This window comes from Clarias gariepinus, chromosome 9 (assembly GCF_024256425.1).
Source record: "Clarias gariepinus isolate MV-2021 ecotype Netherlands chromosome 9, CGAR_prim_01v2, whole genome shotgun sequence".
NCBI lineage: Eukaryota > Metazoa > Chordata > Actinopteri > Siluriformes > Clariidae > Clarias > Clarias gariepinus.
Window position 1 is genome coordinate 24,953,447 of NC_071108.1, and position 21,071 is coordinate 24,974,517.

A 21,071-nucleotide genomic window follows, 5' to 3' on the forward strand; every position below is an offset into this window, starting at 1 on the left:
AGATATCACAGCGCTCAGTGAAGCGCAACTTCTATCTACATGGAGCTGGTTACACGCTTTAACTAGTGGAAAAGGGGAAGAGCCAGACTCTTAGGCTTGGGCTTCATCATGAAGTACTCCACTGACAGTGGCACAGCTGAAGAGTATTCTCCAGAGGACAAGTAGTAGGATGTACAATAAGGAAGAATGAAGACTCAATGAAAATTATGTTGAAAATGTTCTTTTCTCCAAAAGAAACACTCCTGCCTCCAAAGAGTCCTTGCCAAGCGAGACGATCGGGGAACCCAAAGCAGCCTACAGGAATGCAAGCAGCACTGCACAGCATAAGCTGGGAGTAATGCAAAACAAATGGTGGATAGCACTAGATGAGCAAACACAGAGGTACACAGATACTAAAAATTCCCATGCATTCTACAAAGTGCTGCACGCAGTGTATGATCCAACCCATCCAATGTAGACATCTTTGCTTAGAAAGGCTAAGAAGGATCTCACGGAAGGGATCATTATATGGTTCTGGACTGATGGAAGTGGCCTTAAGCTCCAAAGACTTGCGTTAAACATAGCATTAGTTAGTTTTATTAGCAAGTGAAAGATGCTCATATAGACTAAATCATAAAATAATAATTTTTTGTTAATCCTATCAACAAACAACAAAGGAATAATTAAAAGCATTAATTTTTTACTAGGTGACGTACATTCTCAAAGAATTCTCTCACTCTCTCTCTCTCTCTCATAAACTCATCCAGATGTTGCCTGACTTTGCACCCACAAGTTTGGGGGTGAGGAGCTGAGAAGAGTGAGATGGTGTTCAGCAGTGTAGTGGAGAAGTGGTGCACTTTGGAAAGGCTGAGAAATTTGGATGGCATTGCTGAAGAGACCTTCAGGAGGTTGTATGCATAGGATGCAAAATTGATGCTATAAATGGGTAAAAGCGAGGTAAAGTGATGAATGAGAGCAAGGAGGATGTGGTTCACAATTTGTGGTTGTCTGAGGAAGGCTTTGTGATTGTGTTGCCCCTTTCATGGTGAAAGACACTAATCGTATAATCACCCAACATGTCCATATCTGTATCTCAGACGCTCTCTAGTGCAAGCCCCCACCACCCCCTCCTTTTCTTTTACTCATTTTTTCTTTTACTGTCCTGATAGACAGACATACTTCCTTATCCTATCATGCTACATAAATGCATGAAAAGAAGCATGTTTTGACTCAGTGCATCCAGACGAATCAGCTTTTCAGTCTCTTAATGAAACAATGACAATGACAGACACAAAATAAAGCCCTTGGGAGCAATCTAAACAATCTCACACACCATAACACAAAGGAGCTCATTGAGGAAGCAAGTAACCTGCATTCTTTATAAACAAAGATTGTGAATTCACAGATGAACACTTCCAAACAGACATTTGCTGATTAAACACTGTAAATGAAGGCACATATGGGGCTTTTCTATAACATCCTGTATTGGCAAACCTCAGTCTTTAACTTTCTGAAAGAACTATTGTGTCTTATATAGATGAATTCTGGACATACAGTACCTGTGCCAGTCAGTAATAAAAATGCAGCAAGTTATCTTAACCTCCCAACAAACATGCACACAGGTTTTCAGAATGTTAACCACAATACATTCATGCAATATTGTACAATAAAATAATTATTTATCGGGGAAATGAAGGCCATCCTATATACAGTATGATCCTCAAAGACCAACAGTTGAAAACCAATTTATCCAAGAATCTACTGTGTCTGAATCAGTAATTGTTTGTACAGTAGATTTTTTTTTATGTGCAGCGATGTAGAATCCTCAAAACTTTTTCATCTAAAAGGTATTTGGGTGGTAATTAATAAAAAAATTTTAGACTGAATGTCTCAGGTTGTAAAATTCAGCTAATGTATTAAGGTTTAATTATTTCAGCAGGTCGGTAGCATGCTTTTAAATGCATTCCTGGTAATTTATTCGGATTTTTTTTATATAGATATTTATTCATATATGAGTTAACTTTTTTTTTTTTTTTTTTACTTTCCTTTTTTTTTAGGTGTGAGGTAGTGCTTATTGGCCACTTGCAAAAATTTCTGTGATGTATAAAGCAGCCCATTTCACCATGACAGTCTTTTTCTACAAGTCCATTACCTTTCTGAATAGAACCATGAAAAAGGTCAAGTTGCACAGCTCACTGATAAGAGATCTGCCAGACATTGATAAATAGCTGCTGGTCCCACCCCCAACCCAACCCTGTAATCAGGTACACGATATCTTCCTCCACCATCGTGTGTTAACCACAAGGTTTGATGGATTATTGTAGTCAGTGATTTAACACTGAAATGAACGTCGTGAGGGACGTCAGGGACACTTGAGACAAGACCTGGTGTATTTTAAACTACAGACAAACAAACAGACAAGCAAACAACCGTGACAGAAGACAGTGTGCGTGTGCGTAAACAGACTGCTCTATTTCGTGTTCTAATTTTGTTTCATTTTTACGGACCTATATGTTGTAAAATCATTAGATCTCTGTGGTGTATACTGGAATTTTTTGGTAAAGCTGACAGCGCGTAAAACAAGCGCAGCGTGACGTTCAGTTTTTACGGGTCGTTGAAATTTTATTCTATGAAATAAAAGTAACAGAATGAAATTTTATAATGCTATGAAATTTTGTACCTAAAAAAATCAAGCGTACCGCATGTGAAGCATCAGAAATAAATCCGTGAACTACTCACTACTTAAAAAGTCTCTCTCTCTCTCTCTCACACACACACACACGCGCGCGCGCGCATAATTTCAGTCTGCCTCTCCAGTGTTCCTGGGCGGTAATGTGAAACCCCCCGCGCTGAAAAATCAGACTCGACTTTGGCACGGATGCTGCAATAGCAATAGCCCCGGGTACTTTATGAGTTTATTTTAGGTCATAGAGACGCCTGTGTTTATTCCACACTGTTCCGCCCATTTTTACAGTTGTACCTGGTTCTAATGTTGTCGAGGGGCTCTGCACCTTTTACACATTAACTGCTGATCTTGCATGTAGAGAGCAGAACTGTGTGTCTCTGGTTCCACTGGTTGCGCAGTGCAGCATCCTTACATCAGCTGCGATTGTTGCTTATCTGTGATAAACTGTCGTTGTTATTGTCTCTCTCTCTTGTTCGGCGCCGGTTAGTTTATTTTTGGGAAACATATCCGTCTGGCATGCAAACGTCAATTCCTGGTTGGAGAAAATGTTTGGAATCTAAATCATTCATTCATTTATTCATTCATAGCCTATAACTTTGTTCAGGTCTCTCTCGTATAACGTATAAAATAACTTCAATAAGCAGTTCGAAAAGCCTAGTCTGTGTGTATTAATATAACCAATTTCTGTATGATTATTTAATGTAAATTTACCACTATTCTAATCGCCATGTAAAGACCGAAGTGGATTAATGCGCTTTTTTTTTTAACCTTTGGGCGGGTTTTAGTCTGAATCGCAGCTCTCCTTCGTGGAGTGGTTTATGTGATTCGAGCACGTTATAATGGACCTGGGAGCATGCGCAGAAGCAAGAGGTGCTTTTTTTCCTTTCCTTTTTTTTCCGCCTGTGCGCATCAGTAGCGGGATTTAGCGAATGGTGGGGTAGAAGGAGAGAGAGAGAGAGAGAGAGAGAGCGCAGGTGACAAAGCTGAAGAGAAGCGCCAGTTTCGACTCACATCATTTCACCGCTCTTAGCTGGTCAGAGCGTCGCCTCCGGTCGGGAAATACACCTTTTCAGTGGCTGCAAGATCTCTTCTAGTTCTGTTCCTCTGGTTTTGTTACAGTCGCCGCAGTTTTGGAAGAGTGATTGTGTACTTCGAAAGACACGTTGGTCATGGAGAGTTTGGTGCTTCTGGGGAAATTGAGAGTCCAGTAACCGGGCCGTGTTTGTGTCCAGCCATTGCCGTGTGGATATAGTAGCAGGTAGAGCAAAACAAACAGAAAACACTGCCTCGTTTATGGATTAAAAACGTGGCGAAAACGCGATTTTATTTATGTTCATCAGCGTCTATAAATACGCAGGATTTCCTGTGAAATCGTACATGGGAACTTCTGAGGACGAGAAAACGCGTTCGCCCGCGGTACCATTGCTTGCTTGTGAATGTATGTGTTGGTAAGTGTTTCCACAAGTTTATACCCACGCCTCTCTAACAAAAAGAAAAGCAATCAAAAAAAGGTACTTATTATTTGGACTGCTTCAGCTCGTGGTAAATTCTCTCCTACATCCCTCATTTCCATGCCCTTCATGCCCATCTACTGTACAAGCAGCACTTAGAGGTCGGACCTTCGAGCTCTTGTTTCTTTTTTTTACCCCACCGTGGATTGCGACTGTTTCAGGCTCATATAGAACTTTGGGATACATATAAGTGCACTTTGCTTTGGAATTTAAATTCCAATTACACCGATTCCAGGAGGCACACCTCCACCACACGGACCACTTCACTGAGTGTAAGTCAAATCTGTATACTCTCTCTCGCTCTCTCTCTCTCTCTCTCTCTCTCTCTCTATATATATATATATATATATATATATATAAAGTAGTCTATTATATATATCTGCTCTTATATCACAGTATAATACCCTACAATACTGCCTTGTGGTCCATATTTTTTAAAGAGTAAATAAATAGTACAATGTGCGTTGTATAAAATTACACAATGTAAATAAGTAGTAGTACGTAGTTTTACACGTAATCGAGCATTCCTTACCACTTAATAAACTGAAATTATAGAAATTTTGCAAGCGTTGTGAAGTTTAGGAGCTATTTGCAGCTTAATTTGTTGGAGCTGGCTCCCTCTAGTGACCACCTGGTTATATGCGCTTTTGTCGCACATTTGCCTCTCAACAATGTTTAATTGAAACAATTGCGCATTAAGTGCAGAAACGTTCTTTTATGCGCCTTTTCGCGCGCAGTATTGACGCGCATTAGATCGCCGTACTGCAGCCGATGTACATTTTACTCATGTTGTTTGTACCTTTCGGAAAAACAAAATGAACATGTCTAGTATATATTTTCTCCTTATATCTTTCCTCGTTTTTATAATATTTTATTACATATAGTAATTTTTACCTACACAATTGTTACGTTTTTTATGGCTGTTTAATGTTATTGCAGGAGTTATTTGACAATTGGAAAACTTAGTGTTTAATTTGAAGGCCAGGTTGTTGTAAATACCGTAATTATAATTGTTGTTCTTTAAATATTTTTAAGTAAGTGCTAGCTAATATTAGAATGGCTGGTATTTCGGGGATTTTTACGCTGCCTAGACACAGACGAGCCCGGAGGAACATTATTGTTCCCTCGGAGTTTAAAGATCACTGTCCCAAATCTGAATACTTCATGACGAGATACATTACAATAAATTATTATGATGGTGTGTAATATTACCAGGTTTTATACATATTATTTTCATGCAAGAAATTCAGCGATTTGCAATTTTATATTATTATTAATAATATTATCATCTTTATTTATTTATTTATGCAGAAAGGAATGCAGGTGTCATACGTCAGGACATGTGCTGACATTTACTACTACTTAGTCTGTGCGTGTGGCCTATTCATAATAACATTAAGCCACCTCATCCCTACATGAATACATATGTGTAATAGTTTTAAAAAATTGATTTTGGCGACGTATTGTTATGATTCGGCTGTTATTGTCATCATCAGCCTATTTTGATGCGCATAAGGATTTGACCCAAAGACATGTACGGATTGGATTGGATTTTTATCAAGGCAAACTTTAACAAAACGTTTCACTAAATACATACATTTGGTGGTCATTTTCCATCTCTCTTTAAAAAAGCACACACACACACACACTCTAACCAGCCCATCAACGGGGTTAAAAACTGCTAAAATAAAACCACATGTTCGGCACAGTGTCGGTGAACTTGGCGCATAGTTTAATGACTATTAGCGGGGCCTCATTTCGCACCAAACTTTGCAAAATGTAAACCATGACAAATGAGTCGCAATATAAATGCTCCTAAAATCAGTACGGGTCTATAACCGGCTCCTGGAAAATCCTTAACCTGTTTTAAGTGTGGGGGAACGGCGTAAACATTCGTTTTAATTTGTTCCGTCCTTTTAGTGAATTTCAGCCGCGTGCATGAATGTTAAATACACTGCAATGCTTCTGTGCACAGGAATGCAGTCTATCAAGATTGGATAAAGAAAGAAATCAACAAAATCCCCGGCGTTCCTTTCTAAAGTTTCCGGGATATTTTACTTTTTACTGCGGTTAGTACAAAATTGTATACAAGTTTTAATTTCTTTAAAGCATGGTAATTCCATGCGACGCTAGGTAGGTAATTTAACCCATTTTAGCACAAGCCGTGCTGGAAAAAATAAAGAACCTGTCTTAAAACCCACGTGTACAATCAGACAAAAAAAAAAAAAAAAGTAAAATTGTTCTTCGTTAAATATTTAGAATTTATATTAAAAATCTGGTATTTAAACCGTCATGTGAAGTTAAGTGTAGGCCTCAATCAAATATCGCATGAGTAAATGTTTTCCTGATGTTTTTAAATGAGAGAATGTTTGATGAAGCGTCATGTTCATCTTGCTTACAAGCAACGCTGCACAATGTGTCATTTGTGAATGATTGTCACCATAATAGTCCCTACAGAGCTGACATATAACAGCAGACTACCATATGTAATCGAGCTCTGTCATAAATGATCATATAAATAATAATAATGTATTTTTCTGACTTACTGTATCTAATTCTGATATAGTCTTATAAAGCAGTTTATTCAACCCATAGATATGTATTTTTCCTCTCAAGTAAATGAGCTCAACCTCATGAGTGAATTAGAAAAGAAATAATTAGTTTTTTTTTTTTTTTTTTGTATTTATCTTATTTCTAGTACCTTTTCTCAGAAGCAATACGGGCCTGTTGTCTCGCCCTGGCTAATGTAGATTACTATACATTTAAATGCTTATAATTAAATGTTACCTCTGTTGTACAAAACATTGACCATAACATTCTGTTACTTATTCTCATCAGTCGAGCAATGTTTCTGGGTATGGGTGACTATGTTAAACCTCAAAAAGCATTTTCTCAAACTGTTTCAATGTGGAAATAAACCCACCCATTCATTTAAAGTGTAAAAACAAGAAACACAGGGCTTGTATAAAATATCAGATATCTTTCACATTCTTTGTTCTCTGGGTGGGTTGACCAGCTGGTTTGTTGTTAATTTAGAAATACCAACAGTGAAAATAGAGAGTGGACTGTTTAAATTTGCCCACTGGTTCATTTTGGGCCACAGTTTGCAATTCATGACGAGAAGATTAAAATGCATTGTTTTTCACCGCTTGCCTATTTGTTTGTTCTGTGTGATATATGTGAGTGTTGGATTTTGTGAAAGTCTTAAGCTGCTGAATTCTCGCACACTGTTGAAAGCACAGCAGACGGGTGCTGTAACGCATGCTTTTAAACTATGAATTAATGCATGTTCATGAGTATCAAGTAAAGCATAAAGAGCTAAGTTATATAATGCGTTAGCCTCAGATAAAGTGGTATCCTGTTATCCATCTGCTAACCAATTCTATTTGTTCTTTCCAGAGCTGCTCTTTAAGGATGCTCTTCAGAAACAGACTATCATTCTTTGGCTGGGTCAGAGCCATGGACACGCGACATGGAGTGGTTGCAATCACTTTCCTGGCCTTCTTCATGCAAGTAGTGGTGGAGGCTACCTCATGGTGGTATGTATCTACAATATATACACTGTCTAAAACAAACACAGCTGTGTGTGTGTGTGTGTGTGTGTGTGTGTATGCTTGTGCATGCGCAAGAATGGTGGACTGTGCAGTTGGCCAGACGAAGCATGGATAATGGATCAGCAAGAAAGAGACAACTAACTTGCTTTCTTTTCTTATTCTTCTTCTTTTGCTTTTTTTTTTCCTTTCTCACCCTCTCTCCTTCATATTCTTTCTTGTATATTGTGGTGTGGCTTCAATTGGTCTGGTTTCGTCTTTTGTGTCCCCTCACGTTCTAAAATAAATTGGGGGGGGGGGGGGGGGTGTTCGGGTGTTACATGCTGACTTTAGCACATACGCCTCTGCTCAGTTCTGACTTTCTCCCCTCTTTATTTTCTTTTCCCCTGTATTGCCAAACCAAAATGATGAATATTATATAAAACATAGAATGCTGTGGTTTTGCAATGAGTTTCCAAATATGCACAGGCACGAACTGTGTAGGATTGTGTGTGTGTGTGTGTGTGTGTGTGTGTGTAAGAAAGAGAGACCAACAGTTTCTATGGGCTTGTCCATCCTATTTCCGTGAATAGAAAAAGGCAAAAATTGGCCCTTGCTGGACAAAATATCAAATGAAAATGTTGCTGGATACTGGATTTTTTTTTCTCGCTTTAAACATTTCAGTGCAATTTTGAATAAAGACTATTTAATGGAAAAACAAATGCATCTGTAGAACCATCAAAAATTAAATACACAGTAAATTGTAAAGAATAAAGGTTTACCCTCTTGGTTTGACTATTTTAATCTCAGGATATCCATTTCTCATAATTTTTACAGTGACGCCTGAATCTGGTACAGTTTCATTGTGAACTTGAATGAAGCGAGTCTGCTTGGTTGCACGCTCCATACACAAAGGAAGAAGGCAATAAATCCTGTCTCGTAACATCTTTAATTGTTTGATTTGCTGGAAGAAAATGAAGGACTTGTATTTGAAACAGACTGCCCTTTCCAAGATGGAAGGTCTGATTTCATTGCGATTTTCTGCCTGTTTACTTTTACCACATATGATGCTTGCCACTGTGTCTTTTCAACCGGACCCAGCTGATTGGAGTGGACATTACTTAGTAGTGCACAAAACAAGGACTCTTCATTCCCAGTAATGGTATCCCAGTTCTTCCCCCGGAGTATCTACATGGACAGCATATATAGTATGGCTGTTATCTGACCTGGAGTCCCAGTTCTAGGGTTTATCTTTGAATTTCCGTGTTTGCTCATACTTTTGCCAACTGCACACAATGCTATTTTCCCTTCTCTTAATCCTTAACTTAATTTTTTTTTTGTTGAGCCAAACATATATGAGATGAACTACCATGGATAAGAGTTTTCTATATTGTTGATGATGCTAATGGTCTCCATTCTTTCAAAGCTATAAATCAGATGTAAGAGAATAAGAGAGCCCTTGCTCTAGTCTGTGAATGCCCACACGTGCTAATGATTTACTTTGTACAAGACAAGAATTGTTGGGGTCACTCTGCTTCCCCCTCGTATAATTTCCACAGTGTATCAGATTTCCTGGTGGACTAATTGAATGTGCTTGTGTGTGCTTGTGTGTGTGTGTGTGTGTGTGTGTGTGTGTTGAAGGTCTCTGGCTATGAATCCATTGCTGATTCCTGAGGCTTACATCATAGGCGCACAGCCGCTGTGCAGTCAGTTGTCAGGCTTGTCTAAAGGCCAGAAGAAGTTGTGCCAGCTGTACCAGGACCACATGCAGTACATTGGTGAGGGCGCGAAGACGGGGATCCGTGAGTGCCAGTACCAGTTCCGCCACCGACGCTGGAACTGCAGCACAGTAGATAATTCTTCAGTGTTTGGCCGTGTCATGCAGATTGGTAAGTCTATTCATTGGTGAGGGAAAAACTTCACCTTAACCAAAACGTGAACCAAACTTACATGTTCCATAAGAGATATAACCTGAGAGCTGCACATAAATTCCACAACCCTGTTTTTTTTGTAATATTGCTAAAGAGACATCATCCATCAAAGTGTAAAACCACTTCTTTGGCTGGCACCAACATGATGTAGATGTATTGGGTGCAAGCTCCATCATGATGTCTCTAAACTTACCAGTTCCAAACTAGAGGTTTGGAATGTTTGCAAATCCTACATTTGAATGTACAGAGTATTCCTTATTCATACAGAGTGTGATTATTGACAGAAAAACTAGCTTGTAAATAAAACTGCATTTAAAAATATACCTTTTTTTTAAGTATTGTAATATGCTGAAAAAGGTTGAGCTGGTAGGCAAATTGATACTTTTTTTCAAAGCAAGCTGAATAGCTGTATAATGACCTTTTATTGTTTATATCAGGGGCAACACGTATTTCAAGCAGGGAAGAATGCACATTGTTGGCCACGCTCAGTGGTCAGAATTTTTTTTATTTTTATGATGACACCTGTGAATAAATGAAAATAAATGCTGCCTCCAAATGGCTAAAAACTGACATTGAAAATAGTAGGTACTGTAATTATATTTAGACTAAATCTATGTCAAACTGCTCTATACTAAACCAGTCATCTTAAGGGGTGCTAGGAGAAGAAAAAGAAAATGGGCTTTGACGAAAATTCATTAATGATAAAATCAAGTTCAATTTAGATTAGTTAGTGTTCCACCTATCCTTTTAGAGAATTTGAACACTCAGACTTCGAAAACAACATGTATTAAGCTAGTAAAGGAAAAGATTATGTTCACAATATTACCTATAAAATGACTTGCCTTTGGAATACAAGGTTGTAAGCAGGTCTGCCTGGGGACTGATGGTGTGATTTATGCATGTATAGAAATTTGATCTTTTTAATGCATGATGTGGTCAGTGCAAGATGCTTTTGAGTTTCTTAATCTTAGATAAATCTACACAGATGTTTTTTAATCTTGGAGGGTATATACAACTCATGATAGCAAAATTATTACTGTATGCTCTTGTTTTGAAGAATTGTTTAAATTTATTTCTTTACCAGTTTTAATTAATTCATTGCATTTTTGCTTCGTTTACATATACCCACAAAATCACTAGTCTTAAAAGCTGTGCATTCCAACTTAAGAAAAGTTAACTTGTCCTTATCAATTCTCCCTATCGTTTGGTTTAAAGTTAACCCTGACCTAGCCAGTTAAATAAATATATTTTAACACTTTTTTTCAACGGAAATTGAACACAGACTTGGAAGAACCAAGACACTCTGATCACCTCGTCCATCTCAACTTGTCGTGGAGATTATGGAGAGGAGGGCAGTTTGAGTCACTAGGGGGATGGAAAACTAGTTTGGAGAGAAAGAGGGAGGTATCTTGAGGACAATATGTCTATCACCAGCTCAGCTATCTTTGGTAAACCTTTCTAAAATATCAGGGAAAAAAAGAAGTAACCTTCCCTCTGCAGGCCAATCCTTCCTTAAGAACCTTTCCATCTGGATCACATTTAAACCTTCATTCCGTCCCGTCTCACTTTTTTTTTTTTTTTTTTTAATCTTACATGCGTTTATTTCATCGCCTGCGTTGTTTTAGATGGAATGGTGTCTTTACTTCGGTGACAGAAAACTCCCTAAAGCCCCAGTATTTCATTACACACTAAATCCCACGTCTGTGAAAAAAAAAAAAAAAAAAAAAAAAACTACTGCTTTTAATAGACTATTATGAGGTCTTCTGAAGTAATGGAGTCTCGCTGATGGGAATAGTCAACCTCACATAGAGTATACCTTTTAATGCTGGAAAGTCTGTGGTCTTCTGGATATCCCTTAGGCTTAATATGAAAATTGCCTCTGAATGGTTGTGGGTCAGGTTATGTGAGGGCCGCCCTGCTAACCAAGGGCCCTTTTAGACACTAGAAATTTCCGAATGTCTGTCCACCAGCAGGTGGCATTGTCATATTTCTATTTCAGTGTGTGTGTGTGTGTGTGTGTTAGTAGAAATAATCCATACATGCAAAATAGTCCATTTGAGTCCATGTAGGACTGTATTTGCAATTGTGGGTCATGAACGCTCCATATGGAATATTCTACAAATCTAAAGACTATAACCATCAAAAAAAGTTTTGATCTCTCTTGCAGTTATATCAGTATGTCTTGTACTCTCTTTGGTGCACAAAATAATGTGACCTTTTCTGAAAAAATTACTTCAACAGATCAATTTATTCAGTTGGATGCAAAATTAAAATATGTGTAACGTTCATTCAAATGTGCAAAAATTGTCATCAGTGACTGACTTTTTAATATATTATGTGAGACTTACTTAAAATTAGAAAATTCAAGAATAAATGCCTTGTGCTAACCATCACAGTGCATGTATGTAATTCTTGATGGTAATCTTACTGTATATTTCTCCTGATCAAAATTTTCCCAATTTGCTTGCACAGGGAGCCGAGAAGCAGCATTTACCTACGCAATAAGCGCAGCAGGTGTTGTGAATGCAGTAAGTCGGGCATGCAGGGAGGGCGAGTTGTCAAGCTGTGGCTGCAGTAGGGCAGCTCGGCCCAAAGATCTTCCACGAGACTGGCTTTGGGGAGGTTGTGGAGACAACCTTAACTACGGCTACCGCTTCAGCAAAGAGTTTGTGGATGCCCGAGAACGAGAAAAGACCTATGAGAAAGCCTCCACGGAAAGTGCACGGCTCTTGATGAATCTCCATAACAATGAAGCAGGACGGAGGGTGAGCTTTTGCTTTCATCCATTTTTTTCACAATACATACCAAGAATGCTAGTAAAATATGTTTATATTACACTGGTGGATGTTTAAATTTGAAAGGAGATTAGCAGTTAAGTGATTTTTAAAAAGGGTTATTATTATTATTATTATTATTATATAATAAAAAAAAAAAATTGTTGGTAGAGGATTTAAACTACCCAGCATTTAATTTCTCCTTCTGTTTATCTCTCTCTCTCTCTCTCTCTCTCTCTCTCTCATATATATAGAATCAAATGCAAACAGTGGTTTTCTGCCACACTACAACTTTAAACCAAACTTAAGTCTCCACAATAAAATGCTCTAGTTTGCACAAATATGATTCCAAAGTTGTCATCTGCCTATACAAACTGCACAGATTCGGTGAATGCACCATGGTTTTATTCAAATGGACCAAATGATGCTTAAAACTAGTCTAAGGCTACGTTTACACTGCAGGTCTCGATGCCCAATTCTGATTTGTTGCCTATATCTGATTTTTTTTTTTGATTGTTTACACGTTCGTTCAACTATGACTCATATCCGATACATGTGTTTACATTTGCCATGCCGTCTGAAACATCGCGCATACTTAAAGGGAGGTTCTTGAGCTACACACTAGCCAAGATAGACGAAGGTGAAGTATGCTTGACGCTCTGCAAATTATGCAAAGTTTGCGAAACGTCACTATGGTTTTAAAACGGAGAAGGAGAAAAAAAACGGCATAATTGCAGCCTGTGCATATGCTTCATTTACCAAATGCTGATTTCTATAATTTAGCCCTAATAAGCATTAAAAGGGGGGGGGTTGCTTTTTCTTTTCCATGTCACCTGCGATGTTATATTTCCACACGCACTTCCACCGGAGAATAACGTTACGTCATTAAACCGCAAAGAAGTCGCAGTTTTAATGGCGTACAGAACGCAATGCCTCAGGAAATCCGATCTTTCTGTTTACACGACAATCACATTAGCACATATCTGATTTATATCTGATTTATTTCCACATATGAAGGAGGCCTGAAACCGATCTCGAAATATCGGAATGCATGCGTTTTTTTCCTGTTTACACGGACATAGAACATATCCGATATGTGTCACATATGAGCAAAAAATCGGAATTGGGTCACATTTACTCGACAGTGTAAACGCAGGCTAAGAAGCATTAACTTCCAAGAGGTTGGCATTTGATTCTTATAATTATAATAATAACAACCAGAAAAATAAGAATTCTCTTTATTTTACTAGGAAAATATCTCAGATTACAACTCTCTTTTTCAAGAGTATCCTGGCCAAAATATTAAGCAACAAGGTTTTAGATAAATGATGACACACAATACAAAAACATCACATATAAAACAGTAATCCATCAACCCAACAATGACAACTCGCTGACATTTCATCATCTTCCTTCAATAAAACCATAAACCTGCTCAGAGATAACTGTAACAGATGACTGTAAGTCAATTCCTTAAATAAGAAGTTGTATTCCTGAAGTCCAATATAATATATATATAATTGCTTTAAACTTTCTTTATAATTAATATAGTAATTATCCCAGCACAGGCTTATAAACAAAACAATAAATATGCAAAAAATTAAGTGCAATCTTAAGTTTTATTAATGGTGCATACAAGTGTTGCATTCTTTTTATACAGGAAAAATAAATAAATAACCTACAGTTAGGATATATTGCATTTTTATTATTTTTTTTTTGTTACTGTTGCCTCCAGCTTGCCCATTAGGAACAAATTGATAAAGCTATACGTTTATAAATTTATACATTCCTTATGTTTGGTCTCGAAATAAAATGTCATTGAACTCTTGAATGTCTTGAATCTCCACTCTGAAAATTAAATTGCATGGGCAGGTACAAGTGGACCACTAAATAATTATTCAATCTGCTCAATTTATAATATATATTACAACAGCCACGAACAGCGTGTTGGTTATAAACTAAGTACAACTATCATAAAGAACACAAAACTGAAGGGTAAATAAATGGATTGCTTATGTGCATTCCAAATTTTTCCATCTCAAAAGCTAAGGTTCCGTTTCAGCAGTGTTTATTATATACTTGAAATGCAGCTGAGCGTGAGACTATGAGCATAGTAAGAATGCACGTCAAGTTCTCATCTGGGAAACAGCTTGCTCTGGCCTGCTGCGTGTCAAGAATAGCTCTTTGATCTGCACGTTTCTAAAGTGCTGTATTCTTCTGATCATGATCTCTCTTTTTATCCATGCACTGTACCTGAGGCAGGTACATGTCTCAATTACCAGTGTTCTGAAGAAAATCTACTATCTCAGTTCTCTAGGCTAAGCTGTACAGGCGATTGTCACGTCCAACTCAATGAAGAGAACAGTTTGAAGTATGAACAATCTTCATAGATGTTATTTACTTTTGCAAGCCAGGTTGTAAAAAAAACAAAAAAAAAAACAACAATTTTCTTCTAGGCCTGGAATAATCCTGATTAGAGTGGACCGATTCAAGTTTTGCAGTGAAGTGTGGAGTATTAAAATGAGTGTAATAATAATAGGCAGCAGTGAGTGGAAATAGTAGAAAACTACAGTGAACTACTTTGGCACATAACTTAATCACATATGAGACATTTTAGAGGACTTGAATGCTGACAAGAAGCTATTATGCCACAGTTGATTTAAATGTTATTTCCCATGGCCCTTAACATCGCGGTACCTTAAAACCTTCTCTAAAAGTAAAAAAAAAACTTTTTTTGAACTTTAAATTGATGGTTTAAAGCTTTTTTTTTTTTTCTGTAGGAAACTTGAAGGTGAATTATTTTGTTTATGTTAAATGAAATAATTTTTTTTCCCTTAAAGCTGATTTTTTAAAAATAATGTAAACAGTTAAACCTTGTATTGCAAGCATAATTCATTCTGGGGGGTGCTTGTATATCAAATCACTCATATATATCAAACTGAATTTCCCCATAGGAAATAATGGAAACTCGGATGATTCATTCCACAATCCACATGCGCGTTAAGTTTAATTAATTTAACAGATTTTTTAAAAGGTTGCTTTTTTTTTTCTTTTAAAAGTGGAATAATTTTATTAAAAGAACCCTTTTGTGTGTGTGTTTTTTTTATTTTTTTTTTAGTTGCTTTCAGTGGTAATTTTTTTTTTTAAGTTGACTTTTTGTTTAATATTATAACTATTTTCCATTTAACTTGCCCTCAGGTCCACTAAGTGTTAACTGGGATTTTACTGTCTCAAACAAACAAATGAGGGAGTGTTTAAAAATATTTTGAAAACTCTTCCTCTCATTTTCTTCCTCAGATGGTTTCTGACCTGGCTCACGTATCATGCAAGTGCCACGGCGTGTCGGGTTCATGCAGCCTGAAGACCTGCTGGCTCCAGCTGGCTGATTTCCGCAAAGTGGGTGATGCACTGAAAGAGAAGTATGACAGCGCAGCAGCCATGAAAATTAATGCACGTGGCAAGCTGGTGCAGGTGCATTCTAAGTTCAACCCACCCACCAGCCATGACCTGGTGTATGTGGAACCAAGCCCAGACTACTGCGTACAGAACCACAGCACTGGCTCACTGGGCACACAAGGGCGTCTCTGCAACAAGACCTCTGAGGGCATGGACGGTTGCGCGCTTATGTGTTGTGGCCGTGGCTATGACCAATTCAAGGCCACGCTTGTCGAGCGCTGCCACTGCAAGTTCCACTGGTGCTGCTATGTCAAATGCAAGCGTTGCACAAGGGTCGTTGATCAATTTGTGTGCAAGTAGCCTGCTGCCAGTTTGGAAAAAAAGTGTTGTGCGCAAGTAGGATCCTTTTTCCCAAAAGAAGATGGGAGAACTTTTGGCAAAGCTGGGGAATGGAAAGGGGGAAAAAAACTATATAAATTATATTTATAGAGTCAAAACAATTATACTGTTTTAGAAAAGACTGACCTCATTGTGTGTGTTTTTTACATTCTCAAAGCAATAGGTACAAGAAGTTTAAAGAAACAGAGTATTTATTTTCTGTGATTTGTCTTTTGTTGTTTTTCCCCGTTTTTTTAAATGTGGAATTTGTCACAGTAAGTGCAATCGGACTACCTGGACAAAAGTAAAATTTTCTGATTATCCACAAAAGGGTAAATTATTTAATTTTGGCCCTTTAAGAGGTTTAAGTGCCACAATGGCATTATACTCAACCCCACAAAGTGACAAGTAATGCGGTGTCATACTGTTTCATTTCAGTCTCAACCACTGTCTGCCTGTGTTTGTATATCACTAAGAGTGGATATATTATGGTGATTGTGTGCTGCATGGATAAGCTGATTGATGTGTCTTAAACCCAAGCACACTTAAGCTTTACAAGCTACCCCTGTTATAGATCAGCAGGTCTTTACAATAACCTGGTGCAAAGAACTGCTTTACATTTCAGCTTCAGGGTGTTGCTATAAGTGAAGTGTGGAACTATTACATGTTTATTTTACACAGATTTCTGCACGGAGTGACCATGCAACTGAAGCTGTCTGACAAGAGCAGCCTGCAAAAAAATGTCACTCATGCTTTAAGTTCTATGCACCTGTTTTCTAGTGGCACATATGGTAAAGGTGCTGCAACTTGAGCCACGTAAGAAAGCAGGCCATAGTTTTGGGACAAAAAGCACTTTGGGAAGCTGGGAGTCTACATGGTTGAGTATGAAAATGTATAGGCTTTGTTTAGAGTGTGAACAATGCACAATGGTGGTGCTGACTTAAGATAAGGGATTGACACTGGGAAATGGCTAAAATGTAACTGTTTAAAATGTTCTTTACACTTGTTTATTCTTGAAAGGCACATCCATGTTGGCACCTATGCCCATCTGACAAACATGCCTTTTTCGAAATATTCATCATTTTGGGATTTCTTGTCATAAACTTTCATTTAACTACTATACAGTTACCACTAGTTATTCATTATTGCATTTTATCATTACTACTATAATTCAATCATTATAAGTTCAACCAGTATATTTATTAGCTGACAAACATTGAGGCTTTTAAAGGTATTTCTTGTGACTGACTTTTTTTATATATATATATATATTTTCTTTTTAAATCAAACTGTTAATGTGCTTTAATAAATTTTAAATATTAACAAAGTCAAGCATCTGAAACAAACCATTGAATCATTGAACCAGCATGTATTTCTATACTATGCAACAACATGCCACCTTAAAAGTGTGTATGTGTATTATGAGATAAATAGTTCTATGTTTGTACAGAAATTTATAAAGGTAAGATCTGTATTTTTATATTTTGTCATCCTGAGCATTTAAACTCTTCATACAATATGAGAAGATTATTCTTAGTCAAAAAATGCAAGTCTTTGAACAAATAAAACAAATCTGGAATCATATGAGTGAATTTGGTTAAGGGTATAATGAAGCTGGTCGTTTGTTGGTAAATTTTGTGAAGTTACACAGGTTGTTTGTACTGCATTTGAGGTTGTAGTTCTCTTAAGTTTCTCTTAAGAACTATAGAATACTGTGATTTAGGTCTAAGCTTTACCAACTACAGCCTTTTACCCCAATTTAGAAAGAAGGTACCTATGCTTTTCTCCAATTAATCTTTCTCGGTTTACACACTGGTGTGGTGGCGAAGCTAGTCATGCAGCTTACTCAAAACCACCACCACTTTCATTCCTCATGCAATAAAGAGTGTAGTGAGCCAAGCCAAGGATCGGAGGGCTCAGATTAGGAGCACTTTCCCGACATCAAGGGGACACTGAGCTCTGAGGCTGCCGCGCTTTATCTCATCTGAAAATATCTGCAGGCATGGCATCTGATGACTCTTGAGCTTGTGTTTGATGTCTAACACCCTGTTTATCTGCAACCAAATGAAAGAGCTTTTAGTGATGTTTAATAGAGAGTGGTGAACTGCAGACATTTTAGGTGGAAGACATACTGTAGAAACTGGCTACACAGTGATTCTGATGATCTGAAGCATTTGTGGTACGTGCAACAGATCATTTAATGAACAGGGCTGATGATTTATGGTAAATATTGCAAAGTTTAGAAATAATCCTAACAAACACAACCTACTATAGCCAAGATGTGGATGTGGACACCTAACCATGACAAGCCGATGTACTTGCTGAATATCCCTTTCCGTGGTCAGTAAACTGGGCTGTGTAAAACCCCTTCAATTTCAGAGGCCTTGTCATCCTGGAACTTGTTTGAGCCCCTTAGTTAAAGTAAACATATACATATTTTATATTATATATATATTATAAGTATTCGGTTTAGGGAAGACAAACACATGGTGTGATGGTCATAGTGAATTTAACACATATTGACAAATATACCAATCAGCCATAGCATTACAACACAACATTTTGCCCAATATTGTGTAGGTTCCACTAGACTAGGCTGTGGTGTCTGGTACCAGGGCATGGGAGCGCATCCTTTGGGTGCTGTGGGTGATGATTTGGGCCCTCCATGGATTGGACTTGTTTGTCAGGCACATCCAATGAGTGCTTAATCAGAGTGGGATCTGGGTAAGTTTAAAATCAGCAGCCTTGGGGTCTCTTCCTGCCAGGCCACATGCATGTGGACATGGGGACTGTGTTACTCTGGGTTTTCTTAACCCTTCTGTTATAGCCAGCATTGACTTTTATAAGCAAGTTTTGCTGCACTGGTTCTTCTGTGGGATCAGAATTGGTTACCCATGATCCTATCAACAGTTTACTGGTTATATAATTGATAATCATTGTAAATCATAATTTATTTCACAAAGCAATTTTAGAAACCTGAAGAAAGCAATGTAATAGTTTATATTTTACTTTTACCTCTTACTTTCTCATTTCCTATGGAGGTCTTGAAACTTTTGTAGTATATTCAGATATGATCTTTCAGAAAGTACAGTATATAAATCCACTACATTCAAATCAAAGTATTGTGGATTAGATCAAGTGATAATATCATCTGAAATACATCAGTAGAATGGGTTGAATCCTTCTTTCATCCTCCTGCATCCACAGTCAAGAGCAGTGCATAGATCATGGGTGGATGTTTATGTAAGATGGCTATCTGCTTGGAAAAACACAAAGAGGAAGCATGTCTTACCAAGAAGTGCTGGCTAAACAGAAAAACAGCAAGCAGAAATAACTGATACCTATCTTTTGTCCACAAAGCGAAGCATGCACAAAAAGGAATCATTTAACACTTCACAAGCCTTAAGTTTTAAATGGAAGCGAGTCGACTTAAAAGGTCATATGGGCCAACAGTACCAGTTTGCTCATTGCAAGAAGATAAGTTGTTTATCCATTATTTTTTATGTGGGGGTCAACAGACGCACTTTAAACTTTTATTTTACAAATATGGTTCCAACATGAAAACGTGATTAATCATTGGCAAATACTTTTAATAACCAATTTATTATTAATACCACACCAATACTTGGTGGTAATAATTTGCCTTCAGAACAACCTTGATTCTTTATGGCATGGATTCTACAAGGTGTTAGAAATATTTCTTTGAGATTCCAGCTGTGCAACTGGTGCTGTCCTGACCATGTGTGTTACCACGAATGCTATTTCATCAAGCGCGACCCTGAAAATCTGCCACAAAGATGTTTGCCATGATTTGGCAAGTTTACACCAATGCTGCAATGAGTTTTTCAAGGTCTTTTGAGTGACACACGCACTTCAAGAGTGGAGGAACATCACTGGAAGACGACAAGAGATCAGAAAGACCTTTGTGCATAATGATTGTCGGAGAACAATCCACAACAATGCTGCCATTATCAGTGTGTCATACAGAACAATCTTATGTGTTTGTAGACTTTGAAGATGTACTGCGTTGCTGCCAAGTTTATCCATCAGCATGCTGTGGATGACCCATCCTTCATGTTGAGTATCATCACTGGTTACAAAACTTGGGTGGGTACAGCCCTGAGACAAAGTAAAACCTTTTGATACCTCCTTGTATTAGATTCAGATCTGGTGACATTCAAATGATGCTTGATTATTACTACAGCTCAAACCAATTCGACCATTCTTCTCTGACCATTTTCAGGAGTAGCCATTTAATGTTTTTTTTTTTTTTTAACGTAAGAAACTGTTAAGCACAAAAAACACACAGGAGACAGCAGCTTCTGAAACATATGTTTCAGCTCTTAAAATTTTTAATGAAAATTGTCTTCATTAAAGGTCATTTTTAACAGACAGCAAAATAATAAATAATTAATGAATTTTTGTAACTTATAATTTAAGATTTTAGTATATTAAAGACATTTAATAAATTTATTATTATAGTAAAGAAGGATGGGCTAATTTAATGTAAAATTGCTAAGCAGAGAACAGAATGTGCGTATTTTATGGAACCGGTTTTGTAAACTAAGGCCACAGTGCAGGCAGAGAGAATCAGAGCAGTGTGTGTGATGCTTTAAGCTATTTTGTGCTTTTTATTTCTTCTGCTCTGTGCCCTCCTCACATCCGATCAACATTCCTGCGCAGCTTCTTCATGATAATTACATGAGGAGTTGTGTTTTTCTAAACCAAAGCAGCTGGCTAATGCAGGCCAGTAATTGAATCCAGGGCTCACAAACACACACATGCGTGTTCTCACAAGAAGACTCAGATTGTTTGATAGGTGGGCCTATGCAAGCTAAGTACAGCGCTGATCCTAGCATTAGTGCATGGAGCCGGACCCTGGGGCA

At 37.6% G+C, this 21,071-nt stretch overlaps 1 protein-coding gene across 4 annotated transcripts; it reads left to right on the forward strand.

Moving 5' to 3' along the window:
• The first annotated feature begins 3,605 nt into the window (after positions 1-3,605).
• Positions 3,606-17,757, forward strand: wnt5a (wingless-type MMTV integration site family, member 5a). 4 transcript variants are annotated; one of them, XM_053504512.1, is made up of 5 exons: positions 3,606-4,113; positions 7,576-7,715; positions 9,348-9,595; positions 12,110-12,402; positions 15,709-17,757. In XM_053504512.1, exons 1-5 carry the CDS (start codon positions 4,102-4,104, stop codon positions 16,165-16,167), a joined length of 1,152 nt encoding a protein of 383 aa, XP_053360487.1. In that variant the 5' UTR covers positions 3,606-4,101; the 3' UTR covers positions 16,168-17,757. The 4 variants fall into 4 exon arrangements, with proteins under 4 accessions (XP_053360487.1, XP_053360490.1, XP_053360488.1 ...); XM_053504515.1 differs by having other exon boundaries at positions 3,606-3,923; XM_053504513.1 differs by having other exon boundaries at positions 3,607-4,448.
• Positions 17,758-21,071: the final 3,314 nt, after the last annotated feature.